The sequence below is a fragment of the Hemibagrus wyckioides genome, linkage group LG11 (assembly GCF_019097595.1).
Source record: "Hemibagrus wyckioides isolate EC202008001 linkage group LG11, SWU_Hwy_1.0, whole genome shotgun sequence".
NCBI classification, from domain to species: Eukaryota; Metazoa; Chordata; class Actinopteri; order Siluriformes; family Bagridae; genus Hemibagrus; species Hemibagrus wyckioides.
This window is the reverse complement of record NC_080720.1, coordinates 10659367-10680193: the sequence shown is the minus strand read 5'-3', so window position 1 is coordinate 10680193 and position 20827 is coordinate 10659367. Positions and strand designations below refer to the sequence as shown.

The window sequence follows — 20827 nt, the reverse complement described above, 5'->3', positions numbered from 1 at the left end:
GCAACCCTATATATTGTATAAGACTTGGTTACAATCTTTTTGTGAGTAATAGCAATTATACATACATGGCTGTGTTTGTTTATTTTATGCTGAGAAACGGCATCATTAAATGTACTCATCAGTTCGTTTTCTGTGCCATTTCCCCTACACAGGGTCATAGGACACAAGGCAGGGACAGACCATGGAGGCGCAAAGCAACTGTCCTACCCACTAAGACATTATATTTATCAGACATTATGCTCTCTGGTGTAACATAGTGTCTATTATCACTCTGCTTCAGTGCTTTCATGTACAAGGCAGTGACTGTGTTCTTAATCACTCCACATTCAAACCCACACAATCAATAATAAGCATGCAATCAAAACAACTCTAATTAAATGCTCACTGAGAAGAAATAGCCTGCATGAAACACATAACTCTATATTGCACCTTTAAATGACAAGAACAGGTTTGTGTGTGATTCAGGTTTCATGACACAGGAGTCCTCTCTATTGGTCTAATAAAAATGGTTTGGCATTTAGAGACATTTTATTTTTTTCAGTGTTAAAGGTTAAATGGTCAGACTGACAACCAGGTTACTATAGCGATATTCAGTGACCCCAAAACGTCATCATCAGCAACAAACATTAATTTCACTGCATTGGAAACAATATTTTAAAGCAATTGGAATTTATTTTGAAGAAACACACCACCAGCACACGTTTCAACCAAAACAGCCCTAACCCTAACCCTAAGCTTTAAAAAGCCATAATAATGTGGCAATTACTTTACAGAAAGAAAATGCATACTTCTGGTCCTAGTTACACAAAGGACTTTAAGTTTTTCAATCAGCCTATCAGCACAATGCATAAAATCTATAGATCAAGAGCTTCAGTTACAGTAGTTTTCATGTTAAAGATCAGAATGGTGAAATAACCTTAGCATATAGACATTTGCAAGCACCATTTGAATAAACGTGTAGCAGTGGACGTTTACTGCCAAGGAAGGCAACATGAAACCTTTTCATTATTTAATATCTATAACTATGAATAGATGAATTTGATGAAATAGCATGGATGATACTTTAGCTTAAGCTTATAAGCTTACACAAGCACTGACACAAATGGACATATTATGGAACACAGGAGATTTAGAAACTAGATACTACAGAAAAGATGAATGGCTTGATACAGAGAGGGTAGAGTTTCTGGTTTCTGGTTTTGTCTATTCTTTTGAAGCAATAGCAGCAATAATCCTTAGTCTTTACTGGGTAGAAGTGGTCAGACCGGGAGGAAGAGTTACATGCTGGGATTCATTATCAGCACTCAGTAGCTCAGTATCCACAATGAGCGAATGAGTGTCGACTGCCGCTCAACATAAAATAATAGAGTTAGGATGTCACACTACAACGGTTTAAGGAAGAAGCTAAATCTATTTCCCATGAAATCTATTATCCATATGTTCAAGATGCGTAAATTTATTAGAAAGATAGGACAGGGAAGAACAAGTAGTACATTTCTCCAGATTACATGAGGGACAAGCCAGACATTTATTCATACATGAAGGGTAAATGTCTAGATGGCCTGTGTGAAATATGTAACGTAGCAGACACAGTGAGACATGATAGCTGAAGTACAGTAAAGAAAGAGAGAAACTATTCAAACCTTTGGGGAACTGCAAAGGGAAACAATGTGAAATTTAGGTTTAGTGACGGAAGCTTTCCACAGTTTTATGTATTTTGAGAAACATACCTACACCAGGCATAACATTATGACCACCTGCCTAATATTGTGTTGGTCCCTCTTTGGCTGCCAAAACAGCCCTGACCAGTCACGCACTGTGTATTCTGACACCTTTCTATCAGAACCAACATTAACTTCTTCAGCAATCTGAGCAACAGTAGCTCGTCTGTTGGATCGGATCACATGGTCCAGCCTTCGCACCCCACATGCATCAATGAGCCTTGGCCACCCATGACCCTGTCACCGGTTCACCACTGTTCCTTCCTCGGACCACTTTTGATAGATACTGACCACTGCAGACCGGGAACACCCCACAAGAGCTGCAGTTTTGGAGATGCTCTGATCCAGTGGTCTAGCCATCACAATTTGGCCCTTGTCAAACTCGCTCAAATCCTTACGCTTGCCCATTTTTCCTGCTTCTAACACATCAACTTTAAGGACAAAATGTTCACTTTCTGCCTGATATATCCCACCCACTAACAGGTGCTGAGGAGATAATCAGTGTTATTCACTTCACCTCTCAGTGCTCATAATGTTATGGCTGATCGGTGTATATGTAGTGTTTCTGCACAAACCCTCAAATGCTGCTTTCACACGATTTTCTTCTGTAACTGGCAGAGGGCGCTAGTCTATAGACACGAAGTACAGATGAAGAAGAAGCAGTTAGCGCTTGTTGTAACTCGGACCCATTTTCAGGTGACAAAGTCGTCCACTTCCGCTTAGCGCTTTTCGGGTTTTTGTGCTTTCTGTTGTAATAAATATGCAGGTAAGCAGAATATAATTTAATGTAAAATATGTTTCAGGATTCTCACAACAGCATGACTGTCAATCATAAACCACGTCACCCTTTATTTCTGGACGATGTACATCGTTTTCCTTTACGTTAGTTGTCTTTCAGCTGCAGTGTTGTGGTCTAATGGAGATTTTGAAGTAAAGTAAATATAGACGAATGTTTCTCTGGGTTTCCTAGAAAACTTTACTTGATGCCAATATTCACACGACGATGTCTGCATCGATAACGTCTGCCATGTTGTCGTGTATAAGTTTGCTGGATGAGTTTCTCTTTCTTTTGTTCTCTAATGAAACTTACTATAGGAAAGAAAAACACGCACGCGCATGTTCTAGATCATATACATCCTTCACCCATACACTATATTGCCAAAAGTTTTGGGACACCCCTCCAAATCATTGAATTCAGGGGTTGGACTCGGTCCCTTAGTTCCAGTGAAGGGAACTCTTAATGCTTCAGCATACTAAGACATTTTGGACAATTTCATGCTCCCAACTTTGTAGGGAACAGTTTGGGGATGACCCCTTCCTGTTCCAACATGACTGCACACCAGTGCACAAGCAACGTACATAAAGACATGGATGAGAGAATCTGGTGTGGAGGAACTTCACAGAGTCCTGACCTCAACCTGAGCCAGGCCAAAACTGGAACATCTGCCTTTACATGCACATGAATGTAATATGGAGTTGGCCCAGCTATAACAGCTTCAACTTTTCTGGGAAGGCTTTCCACAAGGTTTAGGAGTGTGTTTATAGGAATTCTTGACCATTCCTCTAGAAGTGTATTAGTGAGGTCAGGCACTGATGTTGGACGAGAAGGCCTGTCTCACAGTCTCCGCTCTAATTCATCCCAAAGGTGTTCTATCAGGTTGAGGTCAGGACTCTGTGCAGGCCAGTCAAGTTCCTCCACACCAGACTCTCTCATCCATGTCTTTATGGACCTTGCTTTGTGCACTGGTGTGCAGTCATGTTGGAACAGGAAGGGGTCATCCCCAAACTGTTCCCACAAATTTAGGAGCATGAAATTGTCCAAAATGTCTTGGTATGCTGAAGCATTAAGAGTTCCTTTCACTGGAACTAAGGGACCAAGCACAACACCTGAATTCAATGATTTGGAGGGCTGTCCCAAAACTTTTGGCAATATAGTGAAAATCCTGTGGTCCTTTCTGGGAACCACTGTAAAACAGGACTGAATAAAAAAAAAAAAAGAGAGAGAAATGAATAAACATAATGCATGATCAAGCTGACAAAATTAGATATCTACACACAGTTATCTGTTATTATTTTGATTCACAGCAACGAGAGGAGAAGCAGTTGGAAGCATCTGTTGAGTCTCTGATTTCTCGAGTGGCACATTTGAAGAATTCTCTACAGAGTTTCATCTATAAGCTGGAAAATGAATATGACCGACTGACTTGGTAAGAATGTGCAAGATAGTAAATGTTAACTGTTGATGTAAGAGAGAGCCTAGCTCCAGCAGGGATTTGAACTCATAACCTTCTGATCAGTAGTTTAACATCCTAACCATTGAGCTACCACTTGATTTGATGTTACTGCTGATGTAACGGCATTGCTTGGTGTAGAAGACAAATCATGCTAATATTTATGCCTGTTATTTTTTGCAGGCCGTCAGTGCTGGACAACTTTGCACTTTTGTCTGGGCAGCTGAACACCATCAACAAGCTGTTACGTAATGAGAAAACACCGTCTTACCGGAACCAGGTCATCATTCCCCTGCTGCTGTCCCCCGACAGAGATGAGGAGCTGGCGGTTAGTATCATTAACCTTTATTCTGCTCTAATCAGAACAGGTGAAACTGCAAAAGGTGTGTTTTTATATTATTAGAATTAATCTGAATTACATCTAACATCTAGTGTCTCTCTCTCTCTAATCCAGAAACTGACAGAGCAGCGTGTACCTGTGTTCAGCCATGAGATCGTACCGGACCATCTGAGGACAAAACCTGACCCAGAAGTAGAAGAGCAGGAGAAACAACTGAGTACAGAAGCTGCCAGGATCGGACAGGAAGTAGCTCAGGTATTGACTATCTTGGGCTTTCAATTTCGTGGAAACATTTTGGGGATGCTGTGATGGTCAGATGTCCAATACTTTTGACCAAATATTATGATTGGTCCTTCTATATAAGAATTCTGTTTTAATTTCTGTTTAAATGTATAAAGCTCTATTTCACCACAGAGCTCTCCTTCCAAAATATGAAGCGTTTTAGGACATCATTGTCAGTAGCAATATGTGTCATGATTTCTAACTTTGTTAAGGATATATATTAGCGATAATCATTTCTATTATAATATTTGGATTTGTTTATAATTGATGAATGTCGGTTTGTGTAAACAGAAACAGATCCAGACTCTGAACAAACTCTGTTCCAACCTTTTGGAGAAGCTCAACAGCCCTCGGGACGACAGAGACGGCGAATCTTCAGGTGTTTCTTCATGTTTTATTGTCTTTGTCACAGTTGTTATATAAAAGTTAGAAAGTGTAATACATTTCGCTTGCATTCTAATGTAAAACTGTCTTGGTCAGTAACCAGCAACATTTATCCAGCAGCTTATAATTTATCCTGATCACGCACTGTGCTGTAACTTTAATCAGAACCAGAACCTCCCTGGCTTGCTCCATCTACAGCACATTTCTCCATGCATTTCCTAGTAATGGCTTAACCAACAAAGTCATTGTTTCTTTTTACTGAGGGGCAGGACTTGAGTAATGTAGTTGTCTTGTTAAGCATTGCCTGCTGCCCCATTTACCATCACCTCTTACGCTCTCTCATCTGGCTAACACAAAGCAGTTCAGGAAGACCAGGATTTAGGACTTTTTTTCCCTGCCTTGATAATGTCAGCAGGATCTCTTGACCTCTCTGATGTTAATCAAAGTTGATTACTTAGAGCTTTTATGGAGATTATAAGTGCTTTATGTGTGCTGTTTCTACCCCTAAAGCCTTGATATTAGCTGATTTGTAATCATGTATTACGCATAATTAAGTAAGTAGGTTATGTGTCTCAGTTGGTAATTGTGCGTCCGTCTCTGTGTCCATCAGCTATGCGCCAAAACAAACAGTGGTTTAACCCAACCGACACCAACGCTCTGGTGGCAGCAGTTGGCTTTGGGAAAGGCTTGTCCAAGTGCAGACCGCCCTCTTCAGTGGCTCCTGGACATCCGGGACAAACCATGATGACGGGGGGACCCACACTGCAGCAGGTGACCATCGCTGGGGCTCCTGGACATCAGACAGGCATCGGAGCATCTGTGGCACAGCAGCAGCCTGGCCAGCCTGGTAGGAGACTGGTGCCCAAAATACTCACTCACACATACACACATACACACTCATCTGTTCTCACATACACTCCCTCACACACACTCACACTCATATACACAGAGTTCCTAATACTGCTCTGTTTTGATTTTTCAGGGAAAATGCCAAGCAGTATAAAGACAAATATCAAGTCAGCCTCAGCTTCAATGCATCCTTACAACAGATAACTGCAGATGCAGAAGCATCTCTATCAAGGAGAGCAACATTTTGCTTGTTTCTAATGTATTTATATATGTATGTTTTTTTTTTTTTGTTTTTTTTTTTATTAAACAGTGTGAGATAACTTGTTTTTTCTACTTGGATCCTGTGTGAATTTGACATTTCTTTACTGCTGATTTAGTTGGGCATGATGCTTTTTCCCCTTTTATAAGAGAGCAATAAGATTACTATTTGATTGGCTGTTTCATATTTGTCTTTACGGAACAAACGACTCCATCTGTTTGACATTAACGGTGTTTACTTTGCTAGCAACTTACTAAGTGTGTGTTTGTGTAGTGAGGGTTTTTATTGATCTTATTATTAGCATGTTATCATGTGTAAGGTCAGACAAAGACACAGACTGAAACACAGCACGATTTTGTTCAGGGTTTGAACCTCCAAGCTGTGAGAGACCTGGCCATGTGACCTTTTAGGAGACAACAGACCAATATTCAGTGAGACCAAGTAGGAGAATGTAGATCCCGGTATATTAGGAGTTGATTTTTTTTTTTTTTGTGTAAGTTGACACATTTTCAACAACCATTACAGATTATTAACATCTATCTACTGAAAACGTTTTTTATATACTAAATGAACCCAATGAAAAACATTGCTTTGGGTTACACATCTGTTTAAGACCTAATGTGCTACGTGGTCACACACCATTATTAAAATCACAGTGACAGAGTTAAAATGAATCATATTTCAAAGTTAGTTAGAAATCTAATCGTTTTGATATGCTGTCATGCTGTACAGTGCCCTGCTATTCAACTAAGGAAGAAATTAAATGTCTTCCTCTCTTGTGTTATGATATAATACTGATCAGCCACAACATTATGACCACCTGCCTAATGTTGTGTTGGTCCCCCTTTTGCTGCCAAAACAGCTCTGACCCATTGTGGCATGGACTCCAGTAAATCTAGCATTTTTTAGCAATTTGAGCAACAGTAGCTCGTCTGTTGGATCGGATCAAACGGGCCAGCCTTCGCTCCCCACACGCATCAGTGAGCCTTGGCCGCCCATGACCCTGTCGCCGGCTTACCACTGTTCATTCCGCGGGCCACTTTTGATTGACCACTGCAGACCGGGAACACCCCACAAGAGCTGCAGTTTTGGAGATGCTCTGATCCAGTCGTCTAGCCATCACAATTTGGCCCTTGTCAAACTCGCTCAAATCCTTACGCTTGCACATTTTTCCTGCTTCTAACACATCAACTTTGAGGACAAAATGTTCACTTGCTGCCTAATATATCCCACCCACTAACAGGTGCCATGATGAGGAGATAATCAGTGTTACTCACTTCACCTCTCACTGCTCATAATGTTATGGCTGATCTGTGTATATATATTAAATAAACTATGCATTAAGACCATCTAGCTCAAACTGAATTGCAAATAAGTATCAATGGCCCTCAAGAGTAACAATAAATCTGTATTGAAAAAATTTTGCATTTAAAAATGAAGAAGCAACCAAAGTAAATTAAACTTGGGCCAAAGACACTGCATTTACAGTCCCAAAGGCGGAACTCTCTTGTGAGGATGTTTACTGTCGTGTGTTAGACTGTTGGTTCTTGGCACAGAGAGTCTCCAGTTCTCTCATCAAACGCAGGCACAATTCATCCTGCCATGGCAGGGACACACACTGCACTGCTAGCGGCAGACCCACAGCGTCCTGCAACATCTGCAAACACAAACAAATAGGTCATAATGCATTAAGAAAAAGTATTAAAATTCATAAGATGGGTTTAAGGACCCACAAGAAAGTCTGAACAGTTGATTAATGAACAGGTTTTTGACAATTCGTTTATAATCTTTGCACTTAATTAGTTGTTCTGAACTGACAAAAGAACGTTCATATTCAGCCCAGTCAATATTTCAGTATTTATTTAACTAATGCTTTGGTATGGGATGGACAATGACAGTATTTGGGCAGTAATTTTATCCTGCATTACGTTAACAAAATAAATATATATTTTATATATATATATATATATATATATATGGTATGGTTGTTCTATAAAATCAGTAACATTAATAGAGACTGCTGCTCAAGTATTACTGATTACGTTAGCTTACTAAGCTAACTAAAGTGTAACTAACCATGCGCAACATAATTAAGATAATTATAGATTTATTCACATACACAATACTAATCCTAAATCCTAGTCCTATCCTGCTAACCATTAAGCCACCCCATAGACTGATACATTTCTCAAGCTGAGTCTTGATGTTTCTGTTGACTTTAATGACAAAGGTGAAGAAACGACCACCTAGAGGACCGTGTGATTATAATGTGATTGTTACTGAAACATTGAGTAGTTCTTAATTGAAATGAATATGAACCTGTTGATTTGCTGAATTTATTCAATCCAATTTATTGAACGTTGTTGAAAGGTAAATATATTCTATGATATAGTGTCATTAATCTGGATAAAACTAGATTGCTTATGGCTTATTTCCTATTTGAAACCTGAAGGTTATGAGGGTAATTGAATTTTAAGCACACTTTCATGTCTAGGCTATGACATTTTAGCTCCACTGCTTTTCCCTGTTTCTTTAAACTTCTGACACACGTTGGAATATCTGAGATAACAAACTCAGAGTGATGCCACATTTACCTTGATGAAGAGCTTATCTGCGTAGCCTCCGAAGGTCCCCTTGTAGTGTCTGAGCTGATCTTCATCCTCTGCTGTGACTGTAGTGATAGGAACAACTCCCGCAGGGAAGTTGAGCAGGTTGTACAATGCTGCGTAACTCATACCACCTACATCGGCAATACGCACAAATAGTCAGGTATACAACATCCAAGGATGTTAAAAACTATGCTTGCCTGTAGTAAAAATGTATGAAAACTCTCTGATTGTCATAAACATAGTTCTTGTTGTTTGTGTATACATATTCCTGTGCATATGCTTAAAAACAAGTATATTTTTAACTCTATTTCCAGCCTAATTTTCTGTAATGTTTTTGTTGCTCCTTGTTCGGGTCGCCACAGTGGATCATTTGGTCCTCATGTTTTAATTTGGCACAGGTTCTATGCCGGATGCCCTTCCTGATGCAACCCTCCCATTTAATCCAGGCTTGGGACTGGCACTGAAAGTAAACTCTTCAGTGGTAGGGTTAGCATCCTGCCCGGGAATCGAACCCCGGGTCGCAGTAATGAGAGCACAGGATCCTGCCGCTGGACCACCACTGGTCTAGCCTAGTTTTCTATAATAAGGATTACTTTATTTATTCAGTCCCCTGAATTCTGAATTCTAGATCTCACTAGTTTTCCAACTTGTGTGCTACTAGTTTTGAATATGATTGTGTCAGGGATGTCTGCAAGTGTCCTGACCCTTGTTCTGAGCTCTGATTTGATCACAATGGCAAACAGTAAAGCGTTTCAAACACTGTATTGTGCAAGGGATAGGAGAAAAGGCATGTTGAAATTATTGAACAGACACACAGCTCAATGAGAATGGCATGGGGCAATGCAAAATACAGAATTAAAGAAAAGTAAGTTAGTAGTAGTAAGTCAAGTGAAGCTCTACTTGTGATACTTGTCAATCCGGAGTAGGTGAAGTCTATGGCTGGCCCCAGAATGGGACAGATCACCACATCCAGCTGTAATTTCTCCCATTCCTCGATGAATTCATGGATATAATTCTACAAGCACAAACAACAGAAAAGTGAATTCCACAGAAACTTTACCAATAACTTAATACGGTGCCAACATTTATTCAGGCTGAATTGACAAAGTACCTCAGCAACATTCTGTTGTTTCCATAGGTCTGCAACAGAGCTGTAAACAGAACAGAGCAAAACAAAATGATAATGAGCTTTTAATTAAAACTAAAGATACCTGAATATTTCGTTTGTCCAATTTCATACTCTTTAAAACAGTCCTTGAAAATCTATTCAGTTATTCCAGGCTTTCTACTGTACAGTCCATCATAGCTCTAGGAATCCTGGTTTTTAGCTTGGGTTACTGTCTCTGTAGAATTTCTGCTCATGTTGGGTTTTCCCCCTGGATTTGTCCCTGGAACGTTCGTCCCAAACACATACCATCGGGCCGACTGTCTATTTTATATTTCCCCTAAGTGTAAAAGAATTGTGAGTGTGTGTGTGTGTGTGTGAGTGTGTGTGTGTGTGTTAGATCACCACCCCGACGTTCTTCATATCTATTTGTAGATTTGTAATCTGTATTTTTAACTCAAACTTTAGCAAAGCTTATATTTTTGTGGAAGAATTGTAGATTTTTGGATCATCTCAATTGCATTGGAACAGAGTGCTCAGTTTGTCTATTTAAGAAGTTGTTGCAGCACCAGGGAGGATTGCATGGCTAACCATGTCAGCTCAAGACTGAGCAAATCAATTAATATCTCTATGAGCAAATTATGAAAGGAAGATTGAAAGATTGCTCCACTGTTGTTTGTGCAACACATTCTGTCTTACCTGAGTCCACAAGTGCAGTCAAGAACTGATGCAATATGTGGGTGCTGGGAGGAAAAGGCAAAAACATTGGTGCATTAACAATGCAATCTTTCTGGCACCACATAATTCATCTCGAACCTTATTGTCGGAAATATATCATTATTTTAATCATATCTTTAGAGTCAAATAGATGTACATAATGGTGAAATTGTATGACTGCCACTTTAATGATCGCGCTCATTTGCAGGAATCTTCAAAAAATAAATAAATAAATTCCATCTGGTCTTTTACATAACAATAACTCATAAAATGAAGTAAACTGTAGTCTATCGTAGCCATGAAATATTCAGAACTCACAGGCTACATACTTCAAATAATATTGATGGTTAAGTAAGGCATCCAGCTCCATTTGTCATGAATGGCCAGATGTTCTGAGAGAATAATTTAGAACCATACCTTAAAAAAGTGTCATGGCAAATGAGCTTTATCAAAACATTACCTTTGTTCTAAGTTTAAACAGACTTTTTTTGTTCATCTTTATTAAATGTGACAGGGATACAATAGGATCCTTATATGAACAGCAGAAGAACTCACAGTGACGTTTAGGACTAGAGACATCATCTTTTTAAGAAAGCGAGGAAGACCATAAGGCCTCCCAATCTGCATACATAGGTTAATGGAGCCCTCCTTCCTTAAAATCATAAACAATAGGGGGGATAAGGATTACAGAAAATCTGCAGCTGAGAGACAATTGCTGTGAAACACAATGGTAAAGAAAAGTATGCCTCACAGGTGGCTATTAATGATGGCACATCCATCAGCAAGCAAAATCTTCAGGAAGTACTCATGGATAGCAGTTTGTACGCGGGGGGGCTTAAAGGGGACCAGCTAGCCGAGTTGAGAGAGAGAGAGAGGAAGGAAAACACATATATTATTCCCATAGAGCCTATTGTGAAATATTTTTTATAATCTATAAAATAATATATAATATACACAGATCATAACATTATGACCACCTGCCTAATATTGTGTTGTTCCCCCTTTTTGCTGCCAAAACAGCCCGGACCCGTCGAGGCATGCGGACTCCACTAGATCCCTGAAGGTGTGCTGTGGTATCTGGCACCAAGATGCCAGGAGCATATCCTTTAAGTCCTCTAAGTTGTGAGGTGGGGCCTCCATGGATCTTGTTTGTCCAGCACATCCCACAGATGCTCGATTGGATTGAGATCTGGGGAATTTGGAGGCCAAGTCAACAACAACAACTTGTTGTTGTGCTCATCAAACCATTCCTGAACCATTTTTGCTTTGTGGAATGATGCATTATCCTGCTGAAAGAGGCCACAGCCATCAGGGAATACCATTTCCATGAAATGGTGTGCATGGTCTGCAAAAATGCTTAGATAGGTGGTACATGTCAAAGAAACATCCACATGGATGGCAGGAAGGCTGTCTTGCCTTCTACCCAGAGTGCATCCATGTTCCCCAGGTAACCAATGCACACACACCCGGCCAGCCATGTGATGTTTAAGAAAATGTGATTAATCAGACCAGACCACCTTCTTCCATTGCTCTGTGGTCCAATTCTGATGCTTACTTGCCGATTGTTGCCACTTTCGGCGGTGCACAGGGGTCAGCATGGCACCCTGACTGGTCTACTGCTATGCAGCCCCATACACAACAAACTGTCATGCACTGTGTATTCTGACACCTTTCTATCAGAATCAGTAACAACTTCTTCAGCAATCTGAGCAACAGTAGCTCGTCTGTTGGATCGGATCACATGGTCCAGCCTTCACTCCCCACGTGCATCAATGAGCCTTGGCCAACCATGACCCTGTCGCCGGTTCACCACTGTTCCTTCCATGGACCACTTTTGATAGATACTGACCACTGCAGACCGGGAACACCCCACAAGAGCTGCAGTTTTGGAGATGCTCGGATCCAGTGGTCTAGCCATCACAATTTGGCCCTTGTCAAACTTGCTTCTAACACATCAACTTTGAGGACAAAATATTCAATTGCTGCCTAATATATCTCACCCACTAACAGATGCCATGATGAGGAGATAATCAGTGTTATTCACTTCACCTCATAATGAATATAAAAAGAGAAGACACACATTATGTATTTCTTTTTTTTTCCTACTACCTCCTCTTTTGTCTGTGTGACCTCATTAAAACAAAGCTGCTGCAATTGCAAGTTGATTCTGTGCAATTTTTTGCAAAAAGCCCAGCATTTCTGTAAGCATTTCATCTTCACGTCGATCCACACTAGGCCAAGTGCAGAAAGTTTTAGATTGCAGTGCAGAAGTATGAATACCTTATGGCCTGCTTGTTCCAGAAATGCCCTTGCTTCTTGTAGAGCTCTGCTCATGCCTGGAGATGGCTGCATGTATCCGTCATTGTCATAATAACCAATCCTCAGACGCTCAGAGCTCTCGTATACCTGTTCAAGTTGGCAAGGCGTAAGGTTAGGAGACATATCGAATGGCAGAATCTGCAGTACTAAGGTGGATTGTGTGTAGTACCTCCTGTTTGAAAGGTAATGGGGGAATTGTAGGGTCCAGAGTGAACATATCTTTGTTGAGTAAAGCTCTCATACACAGTGCAAGGCTGTTCACATCCCGTGCCATGGGACCAACGGAGGAGAGTACTGTAATCAAACACATTTTTTGTCTCCTGAAAATCCATTTGGTTGAGCATGTTTGACTCAAATTCTCAGAAACATGTTGTGATACTGTGTTGTGGCTATACTTTACCTGACTTCATGCCTTTAACACAACTGTTCATTCCAAGCAAACTAGGCAGAAAGGAGACTGATCAAAAACATATCATGACCTGACTAGTGTATGTACTCTACACGGCAATTTTAACTTACTGATGTCAGATTTTTACATTAATCCGAATTAATTTTTAAGTTAACTATATATAAACATGTGGAAAAACCTTATCCTATTGGCTGTAGGCTTCAAAGCACAAACGCCACAGAAGGCTGCTGGGATGCGAAGACTTCCACCAATGTCGCTTCCCAAACCCAAAATTGATCCGCCTCCTCCAATCAGAGCAGCTTCTCCTCCTGTAGAGCCACCACATGTCTTCTGAAGGTTATGGGGGTTTACCGTTGTCCCGTAGATGGGGTTACTACATTCATAACTAAAAAGCAGAAAACTCATGATTAGGATTTGTGGATATTATCCTTTGCACATTGAATATTAACAATTATACTGGCTATAATGAGTATATCTGCAGTGATTTGTGCTAGATTTCCTTACTTGTAAAGGGCCTGCGGAACGTTTGTTTTGATGAAGGGAATTGCACCTTGTCTCTTCAGCACTTTGACCACCACACTGTCCTGAGCTGCAGGACTGTTCACCATACCAGACACTCCGCACGTAGAGTCATAGCCCTCCGGTCACACAAAAATGATGAAGTATAAGACAAGACATATACCACCATGTCACTGCAGACTGTAAGCATTTATACATTACATTATTAACAATGCATGCTTAAGTAGGGAAATAAGTCCAACATGCACACAGTCAAAAAACTGCTGTACTTTATAATCAATATTCTCTTTAATGCTGATGGGAATCCCGTAGAGAAGGCCGTCTTTGTGGGTCTCAATGTCCTCTAGCTGTTTCAGACTTTCCGTGAGAAAGGCAGTGCCACAGTTTAATTTACTGTTCACCTCCAGAGCCTGCAGCTCATGACACATGACAGTAAGATATTTATTCCTAAGATTAAAATTGTATTAAAATCATATTAAAATTAATTATATATATTGCATATAGGATCGGATGTTTTAAATGAGCAGGAAGTGGATTGGACCTTTTCTATGTAAGCATGGAGCACAACATCTGACTGCAGAGAGCCATCTCTTATTTGCTGGCTGAGTTCAGGTAAAGGAAGATCCATTATGGGACTCAAATCAAGACCAGGATGCTGTAGAAGACAAAATTAAAGTGTAAAATTATTTGAAGGATTGTTATTTATTATCTAAGTGATTACAAGCTTCTTTAATACACAGTAAAAACAGATGATTACCTTAAATATGCACAAATTTTCCATGTAGACAAGTCAAGGATTCTTTATCATTTACTTATATATATAAGAGAACATGTAGGCACCAGAAACATGCACTTACTCACTCTCTCTCTCTCTCTCTCTCTCTCTCTCTCTCTCTCTCTCTCACACACACACACACACACACTTTAGAAGCATAGGGAATTTCCACAGAGAGTCATCTGGATTTTGTAAGTGCAAATTGATGGATTTATGGCATATGTCTTAACTTGCAGTGGAGTTTTTACCTCTTCACCACACATATTTACCTTTACTTGGAATACACCCCTATTACTTTCTGATAAATCATATTCATTATTGACACATTTTTCCCAACACAAAACTGCAGCAGAGACTCTGATGCAAAAGCATTACATAAAGTAGTTTAAGATAGCCTGTTTCCAGTGGTGGCAGTAATGAAATAAATGCAATTCGCTACTGTACTTAAGTATCTTTTTCCTTCTTACAAGGATTCTGCATCATATTTGAGAAAACATGTGCATGTCCTGTGATAATTAAATATGGCATCTAGCTTGCAACAATGAAGGATTTTATTGTGTATGTGAATAAATCTGTCATCTTAATTATGTCATGCATTATGCTTTTCACATTTCACCTACTTTAAGTAAGCTAACGTAATTAGTAACTCTTTGGAGCAGCAGTCTATATTAACCGTACTGATGTTATACAGCAACCCAATAAACCAATAGCTCACCTTTTATTGTTGATATGTGACCAAGTAAATCTTCTTTTTCATAGGTTTAAGTAAAGCAGAATAAGATTCCTGCACAAATACTTGATTGCCCATCACACACCAAAGCATTAGCTACTAAATACTGAAATATTGACTGTGCTGAATTTGAACTTTTTTTCTGTAGAGCAGCAAGTTTCTGTTCCAGTCAATCTGCTTAGATCCTCACTAGTCATTTGTTTAAAACTGGACACAGGAGTGTCCAGCACACATTACTTATCCTGTATGAGTTACCAAGTCAGACTGTCCCGCTGTAGTACTTAATATTTTCTTCTGCCGTGATGTATATATTTTCATTTTTAAGCACTTTATGTAGGAAACAATTTACAAGCCACAGACCCTGTCTTTACATAAGGGTCCTTGTTCTTGTATAGTGTCCATGCACAAATACCTGTGCTCTGTAAACACTGGAACACACGCATACACACACAAACAAATAAATGTGTCATCGCAACATCTGTATGGTGTCTCAGCATCTGTATCAAGTTTTAATGTGTTAGTATAACATAAATCTTAACTGGAAAACCTAATTGTTCTCAAGTCCTGCTATTTTACAGCCTCATATGTACCATGATGGTCCCTCATGTGATCATCTGACCTGGTATTAACAGGCAGAGTGACAGATTCTTCTCAAATAAAACGAATAGTTAATTACAAAAAAAATGCCAGCTTTAGAGCCAGGATAATTGTAGTACGTTTTTACTTATGTACATTTGGTTACAAATACTTTTGTACTTTAACTCAAGGAGAAATTCAAATTGAGGACTTCTACTTTTACTGGGGTGACATTATAACTAGAGTGTCTCTACTATTTTTACTCAAGTACATGAGATGTGTACTTTGCCCACCACTGCACGTTATTTATTAAGTGAGGCACAACAAACAATCAGCAATCGTGAGAGCAAGAAGTGCATGAACTGAGGATAGAAGGCAAACTCATACAGCCTATGAGCCAATACTGTCACTCACACACACAAACAAACAAGAAGAGAGACAAGCGTGAGTTCTTGAGACATGTAACATCAGATTTAGGTGCAATCTGTATGTAATAATAATAATAATAATAATAATAATAATAAATGTAGTTCAAATAGTCCACAGGGGTCAGAGAATAGAAAATAATGTTTAGGATGCAAATATTGAACAAGTAAGACCATAATATAGAATAAAACTAAAGAAGAAACAAAAAATTCTATGAAAAATAAGCGAATTAGAAGTAGAATATAATAAAAGAACAGGAAGTAAGAAGAAAGTGGAATGAGAAAACTTGTCTGCCGAAGCATCTGTTAAATCATTCTATTTTATTTGATGAAAAGAAACAAAAGTCTGCCTTGCCTCTGTTTTCTTTTTTGACTTTTGTTACACTGAGGAAGTGCTGAGAAAGAAAACGTGTACTGTGTAGCGTGTGTAAGTAATAGAATGTAATGTGTTACCTCTGCCTTAAAACGGCCCACGGCTTCCTCTGCCTGCTTGAGGCACGCTTCTCTCCTTTTTCTCGCTGTCTGTAATTTCCTCTCCAGATTCTCTTTTTGTCTACTCCACTTCAGCTGGAAAAAGCACCAGCAAAAAATACCACAAAGCAGGGCCACTGCAACCAGAGTCCATTCACTATCCATGACTATAAGTGTCACTAATTTAATCAGAGGAGGAAGTCTTAACAGGTAATTACCAGTGTTTACCTTCCAATCTTATACCACGAAAAGCCAAAGATAATGTCTGATACCAGTAACAATAATGCTAATCTTTTCATTAATTTTGGGTTTTTTCCCCCACCTCTAATAGCATCTGGAAAATAAAGAGATCCAAAATAAATAAGATATATTTGAAAGCTGGTCATCCAATATTATTCTTAATTTGACTATCCCTACCAGAGGCTACAGTATGAGGTGTTACTGCGTGAGCTCTCTTTCTCCTCCTTTTTCTTGGCAGATTTTTATATTCTGTGGGTTTGTCCAGGCTGTGAACATTAACACGGTGTTATTCCAACTCCCCTTCAAAAGGCAAAGACATTTATGGCTTTGCAGATGAACCTCATGCTTCAAATGTGAACGAAAGAATAATAAAGACAAAAACACTTTTGTGGATTTGTGTGTGTGTGTACGTCTCAGAATTAACATCATACTGGTGTATCAAGACATTTCTCTGAGTATTGGGAACATTTACAATAGTAACAGTCTCCTATACCTAGATTATATTTTATGACCTTCTTATATTGCCAAACATATGCTTTATTATTTATACATATACACACGGATCAGGCATAACATTATGAGCAGTGAGAGGTGAAGTGAGTAACACTGATGATCTCCTCATCATGGCACCTGTTAGTGGGTGGGATATATCAGGCAGCAAGTGAACATTTTGCCCTCAAAGTTGATGTGTTAGAACCAGGAAAAATGGGCAAGCGTAAGGATTTGAGCGAGTTTGACAAGGGCCAGATTGTGATGGCTAGTCGACTGGATCAGAGCATCTCCAAAACTGCAGCTCTTGTGGGATGTTCCCGGTCTGCAGTGGTCAGTATCTATTAAAAGTGGTCCAAGGAAGGAACAGTGGTGAACCGCCGACAGGGTCATGGGTGGCCAAAGCTCACTGATGCATGTGGGGAGCGAAGGCTGGACCATGTGATCCGATCCAACACACGAGCTACTGCTGTTCAAATTGCTGAAGAAGTTAATGTTGGTTCTGATAGAAAGTTGTCAGAATACACAGTGCATGACGGGTCAGGGCTGTTTTGGAGGCAAAAGGGGGACCAACACAATATTAGGCAGGTGGTCATAATGTTGTGCCTGGTCAAATAAAGATTTTACATTTTTTTGAGTTTGTGAGCCTCTCTGTGGGTGTGCAAGTCATGTGGTAAAGCAGTACCGTTGCTCCATGTTTTGCCTCATAATTTGCCTCTGTATCTTATTATTTAATTAAAGGTAATAATGTAATATGATAAGTGCTTTTGCTTATGCCAAATGGGTTTACTTATATAATCTAGGCAGGTTAATGTGTTTAGCAAATATCACACAAATGAACAGTAATAAAAACAGAAAGTGTTAGCATTTAGCTATTCAACTTTTAGGTGAGAGTAAAGCTTTTTTTTTTTTTTTGCTCTTTTACTTTATGTAAATGTGAAGCTGTATAAACCTTTGTAAAAAAAACAAAAAAAAACAAAACAAAAGTACAATACAATTCTTTCCTCATTTACAGGAGAAGGAGCAGGTGATGATGCACTGGAGCAGTGCATCTATATATATATATATATATATATATATATATATATAGTTATTCTTACCTGTAGATGGTGTATACGTGCAATATACACTATATTGCCAAAAGTATTCGCTCACCCATCCAAATAATCAGAATCAGGTGTTCCAATCACTTCCATGGCCACAGGTAATAAAATCAAGCACCTAGGCATGCAGACTGTTTTTACAAACATTTGTGAAAGAATGGGTCGCTCTCAGGAGCTCAGTGAATTCCAGCGTGGAACTGTGATAGGATGCCACCTGTGCAACAAATCCAGTCGTGAAATTTCCTCGCTCCTAAATATTCCACAGTCAACTGTCAGCTGTATTATAAGAACGTGGAAGTGTTTGGGAACGACAGCAACTCAGCCACGAAGTGGTAGGCCACGTAAACTGACGGAGCGGGGTCAGCGCTGAGGCGCATAGTGCGAAGAGGTCGCCAACTTTCTGCAGAGTCAATCGCTACAGACCTCCAAACTTCATGTGGCCTTCAGATTAGCTCAAGAACAGTGCGCAGAGAGCTTCATGGAATGGGTTTCCATGGCCGAGCAGCTGCATCCAAGCCATACATCACCAAGTGCAATGCAAAGCGTCGGATGCAGTGGTGTAAAGCACGCCGCCACTGGACTCTAGAGCAGTGGAGACGCGTTCTCTGGAGTGACGAATCACGCTTCTCCATCTGGCAATCTGATGGACGAGTCTGGGTTTGGCGGTTGCCAGGAGAACGGTACTTGTCTGACTGCATTGTGCCAAGTGTAAAGTTTGGTGGAGGGGGGATTATGGTGTGGGGTTGTTTTTCAGGAGCTGGGCTTGGCCCCTTAGTTCCAGTGAAAGGAACTCTGAATGCTTCAGCATACCAAGACATTTTGGACAATTCCATGCTCCCAACTTTGTGGGAACAGTTTGGAGCTGGCCCCTTCCTCTTCCAACATGACTGTGCACCAGTGACCAAAGCAAGGTCCATAAAGACATGGATGACAGAGTCTGGTGTGGATGAACTTGACTGGCCTGCACAGAGTCCTGACCTCAACCCGATAGAACACCATTGGGATGAATTAGAGCGGAGACTGAGAGCCAGGCCTTCTCGTCCAACATCAGTGTGTGACCTCACAAATGCGCTTCTAGAAGAATGGTCAAAAATTCCCATAAACACACTCCTAAACCTTGTGGACAGTCTTCCCAGAAGAGTTGAAGCTGTTATAGCTGCAAAGGGTGGACCGACGTCATATTGAACCCTATGGATTAGGAATGGGATGTCACTTAAGTTCATATGCGAGTCAAGGCAGGTGAGCGAATACTTTTGGCAATATAGTGTATATACATATATATATAGTACGAAGGTTACTTAGTTGTTCATGTTGGGATGATTGCGTGGGGTTGTGGGTTAATTAGTCCCAAAACTCAGACAGTTGCACAAGCCAGGCCTTCAAGTAAATATTCTACAATCACTTTGTATTTTTTGGCAAAGATTCCTGTACATTTCTATACCTGGAGATTAGTTTTAGAAATGATAATAATGCCATGCAGTACTCCAGTTATAATAACTTCTTAACCAGCTCTGTCTAACTCAGTTTTAACTCTGACTAGTTTTTGAAACCAGCACTTTACCTAGCTGTAACTTCTTTGGGAACCATTTTCACTGATGGAGTAAAAAAAATAAACATATGGACTATTTGTCCATATGGTCTCTGAAATTTCAGTTTATATTGTATATAATATATGTTCTCATTATTAGATTTTAGATATAAACAGCATTGTTAATTGGAGAAACTGTGACGAGCACATAATTAATATGTGATAACTAATTATGTATTCATATTTAATAATAATTCATTATGTAATGTTATGTATTTGTGCATGGTGCAATTGGCATCCCTTTCCTTTCCAGGCTGTATTCCTGCATCATGCCTAGGATTTCCAGATTAGGCTTCCTAGGATGAACCAGCTTTGACCAGGATAACTGTGATTATATGTCTGAAGAAGATCTTTGCTAAAAACAGCATTGTTATTAAAAATGTTTATGCGTTACTCCTGAAGACTCCATACTTTTATTTTGACATCGGGAACAGTAAGGGGAAGTTTGAAAGACTCATCACGTTAAAAGAATCGTACTTCTATTCAGAACTGGAATAATTTAATAATTGTACATTTCGAATGGTTAGGTTTTGTTTCTATTTTATATAAGTAGCAACTTTTTGTTTGGAACAAATAAGACCGAACGATTCATGTAGATGAACCTTTCATTTGACATTGTTATTGAACGCTAAAGCGGAAGTTTGTGTTCTCTCGCTTGTCTTCCGTCGGAAACTATCGCGTGCCAA

The 20827-nt window shown here is 39.7% G+C and overlaps 2 protein-coding genes across 3 annotated transcripts; one reads left to right on the top strand and one right to left on the bottom strand.

Annotated features, from left to right (window-relative positions):
• The first annotated feature begins 2346 nt into the window (after positions 1-2346).
• Positions 2347-7205, top strand: med8 (mediator complex subunit 8). The gene is made up of 7 exons (XM_058404130.1): positions 2347-2487; positions 3807-3928; positions 4136-4280; positions 4407-4547; positions 4866-4953; positions 5569-5805; positions 5941-7205. The coding sequence occupies exons 1-7, from the start codon at positions 2482-2484 to the stop codon at positions 6009-6011; spliced, it is 810 nt and encodes a 269-aa protein (XP_058260113.1). The 5' UTR covers positions 2347-2481; the 3' UTR covers positions 6012-7205.
• An 8-nt stretch (positions 7206-7213) lies between these two features.
• On the bottom strand, positions 7214-17187 carry LOC131362239 (vitamin D3 hydroxylase-associated protein). 2 transcript variants are annotated; one of them, XM_058404128.1, is made up of 15 exons: positions 16704-17187; positions 14286-14399; positions 14014-14154; positions 13730-13863; positions 13404-13610; positions 13217-13257; positions 12986-13110; positions 12778-12903; positions 11249-11346; positions 11053-11149; positions 10480-10523; positions 9787-9826; positions 9576-9690; positions 8661-8806; positions 7215-7723 (listed from the first exon to the last, which is right to left on the bottom strand). In XM_058404128.1, the coding sequence occupies exons 1-15, from the start codon at positions 16884-16886 to the stop codon at positions 7586-7588; spliced, it is 1749 nt and encodes a 582-aa protein (XP_058260111.1). In that variant the 5' UTR covers positions 16887-17187; the 3' UTR covers positions 7215-7585. The 2 variants fall into 2 exon arrangements, with proteins under 2 accessions (XP_058260112.1, XP_058260111.1); XM_058404129.1 differs by lacking the exons at positions 11053-11149; positions 11249-11346 and having other exon boundaries at positions 7214-7723.
• Between the last annotated feature and the right edge of the window lie 3640 nt (positions 17188-20827).

Coding starts and splice junctions, on each gene's coding strand:
- LOC131362239 (XM_058404128.1), bottom strand. CDS start 16,886: ATGGATAGTGAATGGACTCTGGTTGCAGTGGCCCTGCTTTGTGGTATT. Junction 13,864..14,013: donor AAGAGAATATTGATTATAAA/GTACAGCAGTTT, acceptor GTGTGACCGGAG/GGCTATGACTCTACGTGCGG. Junction 9,827..10,479: donor GACTGCACTTGTGGACTCAG/GTAAGACAGAAT, acceptor TTCTGTTTACAG/CTCTGTTGCAGACCTATGGA.
- med8 (XM_058404130.1), top strand. Junction 3,929..4,135: donor GAATATGACCGACTGACTTG/GTAAGAATGTGC, acceptor TATTTTTTGCAG/GCCGTCAGTGCTGGACAACT. Junction 4,548..4,865: donor TCGGACAGGAAGTAGCTCAG/GTATTGACTATC, acceptor TTGTGTAAACAG/AAACAGATCCAGACTCTGAA.